Consider the following 13592-nt stretch of genomic DNA (forward strand, 5'->3'; position numbering starts at 1 on the left):
ATTACATATATAAACAATAATAACAACAACAACAACAAATATGTGGACGGGAGGGCATGACACGGGAGGCTCCAGGCTTCATCCATACAGTCTCGAAGTTTTCCCAAACTTGCGATCTTAAAGAGGCCGGCGGGTCCTCTAACTCTTGTGGGTCGCCACCACTCGCCATACTCGTCCTTTAGTGCTGCTATCTCTGACTCACTCACTGGACCGTCGACCTGCAAAAAACTGCATGTAGGCGGAGCATGTTTCTCTGCATGTTTCTACTTTGCAAAAAACAATAAGTCTTATATGGTATGAACGGAAATCATTTCACTTTTTTCAGCACGTAACGCTTGACGTTTTTATACTTTGTGTACGGCTTAAACAAACAAGATACAAAGTGTTAATTAGTGAGCTTTGCTGGTAGGTGTATTTTTGAGCTCTGGACAGAGCCGGCTAGCTGTTTCCTCCTGCATCCAGTCTTTATGCTATCTGCTATGCTATTTATGTATTGTTTATTCTATCCAAGCTGACCACAGCTACAGTTCTTTGTAAAGCAGCCTAACCTTTTATAGCTGCCTCGAAAGCCAACATGTATTAAGTGTTTAAATATCAGCTACAGTGATATGTATGTTATCACCTTTGTATTTCACAGTCTTCTTTATACATACATAGAGATGCACTATCCTTATCATCTTTTGTCTTATCTCTCTTTGTCCTTCTCTTAATCGCTTGAACTCGCTCTCACACTTCCGTGCATTACCATGAGACACTGGATGTTTTCTCTCCTCTCTCACGCTACCCTAACCTCACTTTAACTGAATAGACAGACAGAAAGGAAGCTAATTGTCCATTATGTCAGAGGTCTTTGTACATGCTCTCAGCACTTCAGATAAGTATGGCTAAGTGGTGCTTGTATAAACATGGATCCTTATCATTCACTGAGAGACTGTAGCCCGGTGTAATGGGCCCTTCACACTGGACGTAGTAACTCCACCCCTGCGCTCTGAAATGCATCAATACCAATTTCAAGATCAAGATTTCTGGAGTGCCTGTGTGCACCTTTTCAGTGGCTATAGTTACACCTGGTTGAACTTTACTCATGTGCTTCATGGTAAAGCCCTTATCTGCCACGTATTTTTTGATTAATCGATTAATCATTTGGTCTATGAAATGTAAAAAAAAAATGGGTTGTAAAGATATGCCAATCACAACTTCCCACAGCCCACGGTGATGTCTTCTGACCTGTTGTTTTGTTTGATCAAAAGTCCCAAACCCAAAGGTACTCAGTTTACAATTATATATGATACAGAGAAGCAGCAACTCTCCAATTTGAGAAGCTGGAACCAGAGAAATTTTCTGATTATTTTTCTGTTGATGAAGATATCTGTTAATCCACTAATGTTTTTCAGGTCTAGTAAATGAGAATTGTACAGAGTCTGTTTTAGCAGGACTTTCCATGGAAGTAAGAGGACAAATTCAACAAACCTAAAATAAAAAAATTACCAGAATTACTCTAACAATCAACATTATTCAAACTTCCTTAAGCATCTAGTCAAATTGGCTGTGCTTACAACGCACGCACGCACGCACGCACACATTTCCTTCCATTTCCTCTTATACTTGGTTATTTTTGTTTCACTCTCTTGCTCTGTGGAAGTTGGAACAGAAACCTTGGAAAAAGGAGAGGGAGGGACTTGATAGTTACAATAACAGATAGACCAAGAAGGTATAATTAGCTACAGAAAACAAGTACTTTCTGAGGTAGTTGGCTTTCATTTACAGCCACTTTGACTATGGTATTGCAGGATGGTTTTGCTAATAGGGATTTTAAGCCCCTGCTGCAAATGATGGTAAGCTTCAATCCTGCAAAAGTGCCATTGAGCAAAGCACAGGATGCTGAAAAATTCAAGGATTATTTCCCAATGTGTATTGGGACATTTTCTTACATGGATCAATGGAGTATCACATTAATTTGCTCGTTCTTTGCTCTTGCTGACTGTCTTATTCTTCACTGATGGTATGAAAACAGGGTCGTAGCACCAGGCTACAAAGAATGCCGTTTCTGCCTACACAGTTAAATGAATGCCCCATGTTTGTATTACATCACCCAAAATAGTTTCAGATATCTTTAAATGTGTATTTGGTCTGTCATGTAGTGGCCAGGATGTCTTGGAGTAACGTTACTTACTTAGAGGCTGTTTGTTCCAAATACACTGTGCATCAATAATGAAATGAGAGGTGATTAATCTTGCTAGTAGAGTAATTACTGAACTGTGTGCATGTGTGTGGTATTTTCACTGTGTTGTGCTCTGTCATCACAGTGGAGGGATATCCCAGAGTAAAAAAATATGTTGCCTCAGGCCTGTGTGTGTAGTTGGGGTTGTGGCCATGCCTCTGTACTTGCATCAGTGTAGGGGTGTCCCTGACTAAGAATTTTCATAGTTGAATCAGAATTGTCAAGTCTTGCCTATCGTCGACTGATAGTTGAATCGTGGGGGTTGGGGGGGCGACCGTCGATCACGGATCATGGAAAGTGAAACTTAAATCTGTTATGGGGTGGTCAGATTTTTTTTACCCACTTTAAAAAGAGTTATTGAAAGCATCAAAGAAGATTTGCTACGAGACGAAACCGATTTAGAACGATGTAGGTAAAAGTTGCATAGGTCTGAACCGGCCTGGAGGCTCAACGAGCGCCTGCAAGCACAGTATATGGTTGAGCGACCTAGAGAGTGAGCGTCCTTAGAACAAAGCAGTGTATCAGAGATATAAAACGCTTTTGCCGTTTCATCCCTAGAAATGCAGCTGTAGCAAGCATCTCACTATCACTAACGTTATCCACATTTATATTTAGACGCAAGAAATGATATATAGCTACAAAAAAGCCTGAAAGTCCGAAGTTAGGACGGAAGTACAAAAAGTCGTTGTGCTATGAAGAGGACACACTGTCTCGTCTCATCTCGTTGGTGTAACCTGGCAGGTTTCAGAACGTTTAGAACAAGTTTACACTCGTCTCGTCCAGAATCTTTGTCTGTGAGACTGGCAGTCGAATCAGGCTCTTTCCATCAAAGCATTGAATATTCCACTGTTAGGGGTCACCCCTACATCAGTGTATTCTGACCATGAACAGTTTTTTCTGATCTTGTGTCCTCCATGCTAGCGGCATAGCTCTATGATATGGCAGTGTGGTCTGTGTCGATCGGTTGGCGCACCACTTTTGGTCCACACTGAAATATCAACAACCAGTGGATGGATTAAAATGTAATTTGGTACAAACATTAATTTCCCCTTCACGACACATTTCAATCTTTTCAATGATCACTCTTTAATCATTACCAGGTCAAAATGTTAATTTTGCCCAGTAGTTTGATTAAATACCTGCAAAGCTAATGACACACCCATCATCCTCAGCTGTACTTTGTGTTTAGTGATAATAAGCTAGCTAAACTAAGATGGTGAACATAGTAAACATTATACTGTACCTGCTTAGAGTCAACATTTTAGCATTGTCATCGTGAGCATGTTAGCATGCTGACATTGAAGCATTGTTGTCTCAGAAAGCTGCTAGCATAGTTAAAGACTCTTCTTTTTTTTCCAGCTAGTGGCACCCAAGGGGGTAAGCTTCTCCTCACAACGCGTCGATCCTATGGCGCCATTTTGATGCTAACAAGCACTCACCCCCCGCGTTAGCATCCCATTGACTGCCATTCATTTTGACGTCACTTTGACAGCGAATAACTTTACATCTGAAGCATTTAAAGACTTTGATTGTCCATTGTTTATTTCTAAAGAAACACGACAATGTATAAAAGGCTCCATTACCTTGTATCTCACGTTATGGCTCCATAGTAGACGTTTTTGTAAAAATAGGCTAACGATTGTGTCATAACCACGGGACTTACTGTCGTATAGTAGAGGAATTACCGTATAGTACAGGAGAAGCTCGCAGGCAGTTTCGACTTACATTAGCTGTTTAAGTTTAATTACTAATGTTAACTAGTATTTTAGTTAGCAATGATTAGCCTGTGCCTATGTTATCTCCTTACATATACCTACGCTCTCCGTCTCTGCAATATTCGGAATGATTGAGATTTCTCTTGGCACAGCTACCAGAAGACTTCCAACTTTCAGACAGGGTGCTCACGTCACATTTACGTTGTCTCTCTCAGTTGGAGGCTGCGCAGTAACGCTCAGCGCTCACCGGAAAAATACTTCTAATGGCCTTCACTGGTCTCCGTCCAGAGCAACGGGATCTGTTGGTCCATTCTATATACAGTCTATGGTGGCACCACTCAGCCCAAATGAGATTCATTTTTAAGAAAAAAAGCATGTACTGCAAACAACACCCTCAATCCTTCAGGTTATGGTGCTGATAGCTCTTTTCCTTTTTAGATTTTTTTTTCAGGTGCATACATTTTGTATTCACACCTTAACACATTTCCTGCTCTCTGTTCTAGTCACTCATCAATTCACTCTGTTATAGTTCAGAGTGTTTGTTAGTAGAAGGTGTGACAATGAAAGCCAAACAATCTTATCAGCCTGTTGTATACAGTACAGTATTTCAATGTCTTAGGTTTTTTTTTTCTATCAAATGACCTTCTTGTTGATATCACTCTAAAGTAGGGCAATGTGTCAGAGATTTTCTTGTTTCTTGTATTTCACAAAGTGACCCGATTTTAGGCAATGAACTCGGTATGTTGTTTGTTTCAGAGAAAACTTGTATGTTGAATCAACATAATGAATAATAGGAATCTGTTTGTGTTTGGTCAGTTTTCCCTTAATGTTATTTTATTTTACAGTTTGTCAGAGCTGCGTTATTATTGTTAACTGTTGTTAGTGTCAAGTTCTAAATCGATTACAATTAGAACTAAATGGACAGAAAAAAGATAAGTAGAGATACAGGGTAGATGTACAGTCTGTACTGTGGAAGAGAACATTCTGTGCCTCCAGTAGTATACTGTAAATCTCAGCAGTGTATTGCCTTCACATACTGAGGTACACTGACCATTGCTGGGCCTCTATGGATTTTTTTCCCCCCCAGTAGTTCGCTAATAAAACTTCTTGTGTGTCATTATTAGGAATCCCCTCAGGACAGTGCCATCACCAGGGACATTAACAGGACATTCCCAGCTCATGACTACTTCAAAGACACTGGAGGAGATGGACAAGACTCCCTTTACAAGATCTGCAAGGTGGGATACTCACACACGCAAGAGGATGTTTAAATTACATTTTTAAAGTCAACAGGGCATTATGGAGCCAGTTAAATAGCTACAGCTGACGGTATACCAAATGAGGTGTAAACCTTTTGTAGAGAAAGGTACAGAAACAAGCATGTTTTCCCTTCTTCTATTTTCCACTCTGATCAACATTGACTGTATTTAAATGTAATTTAAATGCAAAACATATACAAACAATACCAGTTTTTTTTTATCCATCTTTTCAGAAATTTCTCCCAACATATCCTCTATTTAAAATAAAGTTTAATGGAATTCCTACGACCCTAACCGTCACAGTAAATAACGGATTTATTTTTACTGTACAATCTCTGTCACAAGTGTTTTTTGGGTGATTTATTATAAACGTTGTAGCCCTAACCTCACTGAGCATAATACAGTACTGTAAAACTGTAATTGGAGACATAAACAGTTGGTCTTTTTGGTAGCAGTTGTCTTCATTTGCAAGAACCACTTAAAGCAGGATGCATGTGAAAAAGATTCACATTTCCATGTCATACTGTGTAATTGTTGTGTAAATGACTTGCTTTACAGTTGGTCTGAAGACAAAGTTTGCAGAGCAGTAGTGCGAGTTGTCACAGCTAAAGGGAACTGTTTATTAATTAACTGAACAACCGTTCTGTTTCTGGGTGGTTCAACGAGTTCATAACAGCCACTGCCTGTCTAGAAATGAATCACAAGTTTCTAATCGATTGAACACACACACACACACACACACACACACACACACACACACACACACACACACACACACACACACACACACACACACACACACACTCACTCTAGACACTAGGCAAACCTGGCAACTTGTCATAAAATACTTATTCATTGTTAAGTGTCAGTTCTTTCTCATGAGAATGAACATGTATACATTTGAGATATACACACATTTCAACCTATAGTTCCATAATCCCACATAAACTAGCTGCACTTTGTTCATTTTCATTTCATTCATGATGTATAATACAGGTAAGGACATCCATCTCTTTTCCAGACAAGCACCTCCTCAGGTGTGTTTGAATCATTCAGTGGGCCCTCCCTTTCCTCTGTGTGTGGATTGATCCACACTTTGTCTGTTTGACTTGTACTCATTATTTGTGTTTGTAGCTCAGTAGGCCACTACAGCCCCCTTTCCCTTGTTCCCTCCCCTCATATTTACTCCTTTTCCTTGATACCAACAATCTGTCTCCTAACCTTTCCTTTCTTTGTCCTTTCTTTTCTGTTTGTCTTTTTACCAGTCTCATTGTAATTTTTATTTTTATTTTTTTCCTGCTCCAGATCCTTACCTCATCTTTGTCTTCCTTTACTGCTATTCTAATACCAGTAATGAGGACCTTTACAATACAGTCAAGTGTGTTTGAAGACGTAAAGTATACAGTGCAAACACTTAAACAACTTTAGATTTCTAAAAAGGTAATACAAACTACTAGATATTACTCTCAACAGCTTGTACACTATAATTCAAGTGCTCTGTAGCCCAACAAGTCTGCTGTGAGATAAAAATATATTTATATATATAAATATAAATATTTAAACAAATTCCATTTGACTGATATAATGGTATGCACACAATGTTATTCTTTATTTGTTTGTGTGTAATTTCTCAACTTCTCTTTAATTTTTCCTGTTTGATTTAAAGCTGTGTTAAGCTTCCAGTGTAGCTTGCGGCATCTTTCTCACTGCCTGTCTAAAAGTTCAGTGTACTGACACTGAACTCACCCTTGACTGGTTTGTCAACTCCTAAGGAAAAATATTTGGTCTTTTTGTTCAAATTACCCACAACCTTCAGCTCTCTGTCACATTACATTTCAGGCTTCAGTTGCAAACAACATTTTGGATAAACATCTATTATACAATAGTTGGACAAGCACAACCCAGAATTTTATTTTAATGATTTTATCATCATTTAATTTCTCTCATCAATTTTTGAATTCACTGTGAAATTTATTTACTGTGTGCCCGTTTGCCTTTGTCCTCTCCTTCAGGCTTACTCTGTTTACGATGAGGAGATTGGTTACTGCCAGGGACAATCCTTCTTGGCTGCTGTGCTACTGCTGCACGTGAGTTCACATATCAGCAGGATCCAGCAAAAGTCCTATCCAATTTAATCCACTTTCAAGAGCTGAGAGGGACCGTTTTGTTTTCATTTGACATTTGTATCTTTTTTGACATTCTGCAATGCTATATGATTGGCCTGGCTTATTTAGAATGTCTTGGAGCAGAGAGGGGCCCGGGACCCCTAGGGGGTCCTCAGAGTCACTGCAGGGGGGCCTCCAAATTATTGTTAATTTTTGAAAGTTTTTTCAAATTAAAATGTCTTAACATGAATCTAACATTATTAGCAAATATAAATCCCCACTGATGATAGGCTTTTCTGGCCTATGGGTAAGGTAGTCACATAAGCTTGATTTATGGTTCTGCGGAGGCTCCACAGAGCTTTCGCCGTAGCTTACTTAAGTGGCCTGATGTTTATACTTGTGCGTTGTTGTGTGCGTCGAGCCAGCATGTGTGTATGAGTGGGTGATAGAGCAAGGGAGAAAGTGAGAGATCGACGGCAATTAGCTTTGGAGCGAGTAGTGACTCTAGAGTCATAGTGAGAGAAGTGTCTCCCCTGTAATTTCTGACCACGGTGGGAAATCTTTAGCAGGAAAAGTTAACCCTCTCCTTGATTTCATGTTGTTTATGGAGAAGGAGAACCAGGAAAAGAGTATGGGGAAATACAACGCTACCAAGCAACGGCCTTGGTAGCGTTGCAACATGTAAATGTAGTTACATTTTTCGAGAGGTGCATGTCAGGCTACGGCGTAGGGTCCGGCGTAGGTTTGTGTCTCCACGTACCTACGTACATAGCAACTGCGTAGATTTTACGCAGAAGTATAAATCAAGTTTAAGGTAGCCTTCCACAGATACAGTTAATCCTAATCACTGTGCCACATGTATGTTTAACATTAAAATATTTATAAAATCAAACCAACAATTATTATTTTGATAGCTTAGTATTCTGTGCACTAAAAATGTATATATAAAGGCTTTAGGCTGCCCTACACTTTATTGTAGGCCCAGTTTAATATGCAACTTAATTTTATACAATATTAGTAGTAGGGGGTCCCTGCTCCGTCTCTCCTTCAGTTAAAGGGTCCTTGGTTTAAAAAACGTTGAAGACCCCTGTCTTAGAGCCTTTATCTGTGGTATATTAAGTGTAGGATGTGATATGCATGATGTACTGTTACTGCACAAGAACAGTTGAGAAAGATTTCAGATGCAAGGTGGTATCTGTGGGACAATGAAATTTTACTTTTGTAAATACAATATAATGTGTTTGTGTACATGTGCCAAACTAGAGTAGCTTTCCTTTAGGACCTCCTGCAGTTCAGGGGCATGTCAACACTGCCACCTAGTGGACATCCAATGTCAATGTCTTCTTAGAAGCTGATGGACCAGCGGAGTGTGCAAAGTATAACATTATAAGGATTTCTTTAAGAAGTTCAGGTAGTTTTATATGGGAAAGCTGTGAATTAAAAGGTTTGCCATATTAGCCTCATCTGAAACCTGTGTTACTAGGATATGAATTGGCAGAAGGTAATACTTACTAAAACCGTCTTCTTCAGATGCCAGAGGAGCAGGCTTTCAGTGTGCTGGTCAAAATCATGTTTGATTACGGGCTCAGGGACCTTTTCAAGCAGAACTTTGAAGATCTGCATTGCAAGTTCTTCCAACTTGAGAGACTCATGCAGGTATGTGTGTGCCATTTGCAGATCTAAAGTGTTTTTTCTGAATGTACACCATAACAGTGGTCGACTTCACTGTGTTCACGCATAATCAGGCTGAAAAGATGTGTTAGTTGTCATACAATTGGTCTAATTGCTTCTTTCTTTCTTTACCTCTGTGTTTATTTCCCCCACCTCCTTCTGTCATTTGCTTTCTCTCTGTCTTAAACAGGAATATATACCAGACCTGTACAACCATTTCCTGAACGTGGGTCTGGAGGCTCATATGTATGCCTCTCAGTGGTTCCTCACCCTCTTCACAGCCAAGTTCCCTCTTTACATGGTCTTCCACATCATTGACCTGCTACTGTGTGAGGTTGGTAATGAAAGACCCAAACAATTTCAACCAATTAAATTCATTTATTTTTGCCATTTATGTATGCACTTTATCCTAGAGATGCACCGATTACAATTTTTAGGCCAATTCCGATTTCAGATTTTTCATTGAGTTTGACCAGCCGATACCGATTTTAGCCGATTCCGATTTCATTTTTTCTAACCACTTTACAGCACACACAAATATTTATTTTCTTCTTTATTTTCTTTAATAGAAAATTTACCATTTTTCATAGAACATAGAATTTTTTTTGAATAGATAATCGATCACTATAAAATAGAACTATATAAATGACTACTGGTGGGGGAAATAAAGTGCAATGTTATGGAAGAACCATTTCCTTCTTTTCACATCCAATAACTAAAAACGTGATATATTTAGCAAACTAAACTTTTGTATGTATGAAAACAGGGAAATCAGGTAAGGGCAAGAAAATAATATATAAATAACAAATAAAAATAAAATAAATATAGCCTTGCAGTATAAAGATATTTCTCAAAACACACACACACACAGGCCTGTTTGAACGTCAACAGTAACGTTACCTGAAAACAGCGTGTAGTTCCTTTTTTAGCAAGTTTGCTTTATTTGTCATTGTGCATAAATATGAACAATACCGTTACTGTCAACAGGCTTATCTGCTGCTAACATCAGCTATGTTATCATGCGCCTCCCGAGTGAATTTGATCGCCGGTCATGGCCGATGACGTGAAAATCGGCCAATTCCAGTCACCAGCCGGTCAATCGGTGCATCTCTACATTATCCCATACTGACAAAGAGAAACATGTACTCTAAGGAATCATTTGCTATGACACTCCAAACTGTGCTCATGTGCATCCTGTTTATTTTGATCTGTTGGTTGACTGATTTGTTGACCATGGCAAATTCAAGCACTAAAAGCCCCCAGGACTTGATATAATAATAAAGTTTTGAAGCGAGACGTGGAACACTGAACACTCTTCCAAGAGCTGGCTTTTAGGTCAAAGTCAGTAATTCATCCACTTGAAGGGCTCAGAGTAGAGTAGTTTTTAATATGTTTTTTTGGCCTGAATTTCAAAGCTACATCTAGTGAAAATGATGCCCCAAAAATTACCTGAATAATGCAGGGCATCATGATTCTGTAATGATATATCGCAACAGCAAGAATGGGGGACTGTTCAAGATCTAGGAAATGCTGGACAGACCAAAGAACAGAGAGGAAAGCCTGCTTTAAATCACACTCAACCTTATTAGACTAATGGGAAGGTTGACCTTTCAGCATGGTGGTCCAAGCCAAGACAACTGGAATGTCTCCGCATGTCTTTAAGTTGGCCTGCCAAATCCTGAAGCTCTGTAGAGGGATGTTATGTTTATTGTTTTTCAACCTCCCATGAAGTCTGACAGCTCTGATAAATAAGCTGCAAGGAAGAGTAGGGGACATTGAGCAAATTTAAATAGGCATGCTGGTAAATGAATATTATTAGTAGCGACTGCAGCACTAAATAACGTGTCTGATTATGTACTGTATATCGTTTAGACATTTCTCTTTTTGTTTAAATGAATCTGGAAACGTGCTTTTGTCATTATTGTGTATTATGTGTCCATTGATGGCAAATCATATTTTAAAGTACATAAAAACTACACAGCATGCACCGTTTTTATTATTTATATATTTTTATTTCTTTGAATCTACAGTAACTCCATGAAAAACGTGTCTTTATTTTCAGGGCATCAGTGTGATCTTCAATGTGGCCTTGGCACTTCTGAAGGTAAAGTAGCCCGAACTGTTATGAAGACACACACAGATGCTCACACAAACACACAAACTACTAGCGACAACAGCTCTGAGTAGAAACAGAAAGGCACAGCAAGTGCCAAAAGAAAATCAAACCAAGGAAAGATGTTACTGTCTGCACATGTGAGCAGGTGCAGACACAAGTGTGTCACCTATTGAGAACAAAAGAGGGATCCATCAGTTTAAAAAAAAATATCTTTTGAGCAACTTTTATCTTATGCTTGCTAGACTTAAGTTAGTTTTATCACAAACCTATTATTTATGATATATAGTTCAGAAAATTGTGTCTCCAGGATCGTGCTGCTTCATGTTGCAGAAAGGGAAATAAATGTCCGACCAACAGTCTACTCCAGCTTGTGTAAAGGTTTTCTAATTTACTTTTATGTTCCCATCCTCCTTTTCCTTAGACATCAAAAGATGATTTGATCCAAACAGACTTCGAAGGCGCACTCAAATTCTTTCGTGTCCCGGTTCCGAAGAGGTACCGCTCTGAAGAAAACGCAAAGAAACTGATGGAGCTGGCCTGTAGCATAAAGGTGAGTAAAGAGTTTTAAAAAAAAAGAATAACGTAGCAATGTCTTTTTCAGCCTTACATCCTGTATACAAGCCTCTTAAAATAGGTTTAGTTTTGTATTCATGTATTCAACGTGTTGTTAGTAACCTAATTTTCATTTTGAGTAAAAATAGAAATGTCCCTTATGTGGTAAAGCTAATGGTCTTCAAAATGTTCAGAAAACCTCAAACAGTAATAAATAATAATAGAGTAATACAGTAATAGAATATTTGTAACAGAAAACTCAGTATGTCTACTAATCAGATAAACAATATAAGATGTAATGGATTGAGTCCGTGGAGAAACCTTCGTTGTAGTCCAGCAGTACTACTTAAATACCAATAGGGGCCACTTTTGAACTTTAAATCAAGTTTTACAGATGTAATGCACACACACACACACACACACACACACACACACACACACACACACACACACACACACACACACACACACACACACACACACTCTCTCTCTCTCTCTCTCTCTCTCTCTCTCTCTCTCTCTCTCTCTCTCTCTCTCTCTCTCTCTCTCTCTCTCTCTCTCTCTCTCTCTTACCCCTGTGTCCTGACCTGTTTTGAGCAGTCTGGTCTAGTTAAGAGGGCCCTGACTTTGAAGGTAACTTTGGGCAGAGATATTTATTAGCACAAACTCTGTAAAGGAGCCAGCATGGAGAGAGATCTGAGCTTTTTGGTTCCCAGTTAGACAGGTGGACAGCAGAGACAAATCTAGCGGATCTAAATCAGAGGCAACTGTACTTGTGTGTGCGGTTTTGAAGATGTTTCAGTACTCATCTTAGAGGCATCAGTTCTGATCATAAATCATGAGGTTGGGCTGATGAGGCCTCTCAAATGGAATCCTTGTTTTCCTTATATGTGCTGCTTTTGTCTTGTTATGTTAAATGTAATCATTAAGCTTTAGTTATGCTTGCATTGTAAGGGATGCTTTGTACCCATTTGAATAAAATGCCTGTATTTGGTTACATTGATGCATATTGACCTACAATTTACTGCTTTAAGAAGTTATTTCCCACACATTACTGTATGTGGCAAGACAAAATAATTCCAAGAAGTCATTTGACCTCAGTGAGTATGGCAGTGGTGGAGCTGGGAATTAAATCTGAATCAAGGTAGGCTAATCTGAAGCTTGGATGTCACTATAAAGGGATTAAATGACCAGATTACTGGTGCCCTCATTGACTGGTGACACTGCCTTCTGATTGGACCACAAATCTTTCTGCACTGCCAGGTGCTCTGACTTTATTGAGCGTTTTGGCTCAGATTTGCCAGGTATGCAGTCAATGTCTGATATCTAATAGTGTTGTTTAAAACACGATGTAAAGTTTGGATTATTACCTTTGGATGACCTACCTGGGGATGTTAGCCATGTACATGTTGATGCTAAAAAGCACAAAGTTATGGAGAACTAAATTGGTTACATGGAATTTTAAAATATATTTTATTTATGTACCAGAGGTTAAAGTCAAACATTTTGATCCTTGACCCTTTGAACTGTTTACTCATCCCTTCCCTGCTTCATAAATCAGGATCATAGTAATCCTATCTCAAGAAAAGGAAAGCAAAAGGTTGTTGTAAAGTTATGGAATCAATAAGCAAATCTATATTTTTATTATAGTACAGCTATCATAGTTCCTGTGTGAGTTCCAGTAGGTGGCATTAGGTGGAAAAACTTTTTAAACTACTTTACATAGTAATTGTGGTCAAAGGTCATTATAATTTGAATAATTTTGAAGTGAATATGTGACAGTTGGAAACTACAGTCAGTTCACCAAATTTATTCAGGAGACAATCTCGGGGTCAAAGTAGGGTCATTAAAGTTGTCTCAGTGTGTAGTTGTTACACCTACTTCCTCATCTTGTCTGCCAACCTTTTGACTTCTAAAGCTAATACATCATCATTTCAATAGAAATCATGAATG

The 13592-nt window shown here is 38.8% G+C and overlaps 1 protein-coding gene across 7 annotated transcripts in view; it reads left to right on the forward strand.

Annotated features, from left to right (window-relative positions):
* Positions 1-13592, forward strand: part of rabgap1 (RAB GTPase activating protein 1) — a 75881-nt gene that overhangs the window by 44556 nt on the left and 17733 nt on the right. For all 7 annotated transcript variants that reach the window (XM_078272096.1, XM_078272094.1, XM_078272098.1 and 4 more), the window contains 6 exons: positions 5061-5174; positions 7208-7282; positions 8831-8956; positions 9162-9305; positions 11034-11075; positions 11509-11637. In XM_078272096.1, the coding sequence (XP_078128222.1) occupies positions 5061-5174; positions 7208-7282; positions 8831-8956; positions 9162-9305; positions 11034-11075; positions 11509-11637 (630 nt within the window). The remainder of the gene's footprint in view (positions 1-5060; positions 5175-7207; positions 7283-8830; positions 8957-9161; positions 9306-11033; positions 11076-11508; positions 11638-13592) is intronic.

The sequence above is a fragment of the Sander vitreus genome, chromosome 16 (genome assembly GCF_031162955.1).
Source record: "Sander vitreus isolate 19-12246 chromosome 16, sanVit1, whole genome shotgun sequence".
NCBI classification, from domain to species: Eukaryota; Metazoa; Chordata; class Actinopteri; order Perciformes; family Percidae; genus Sander; species Sander vitreus.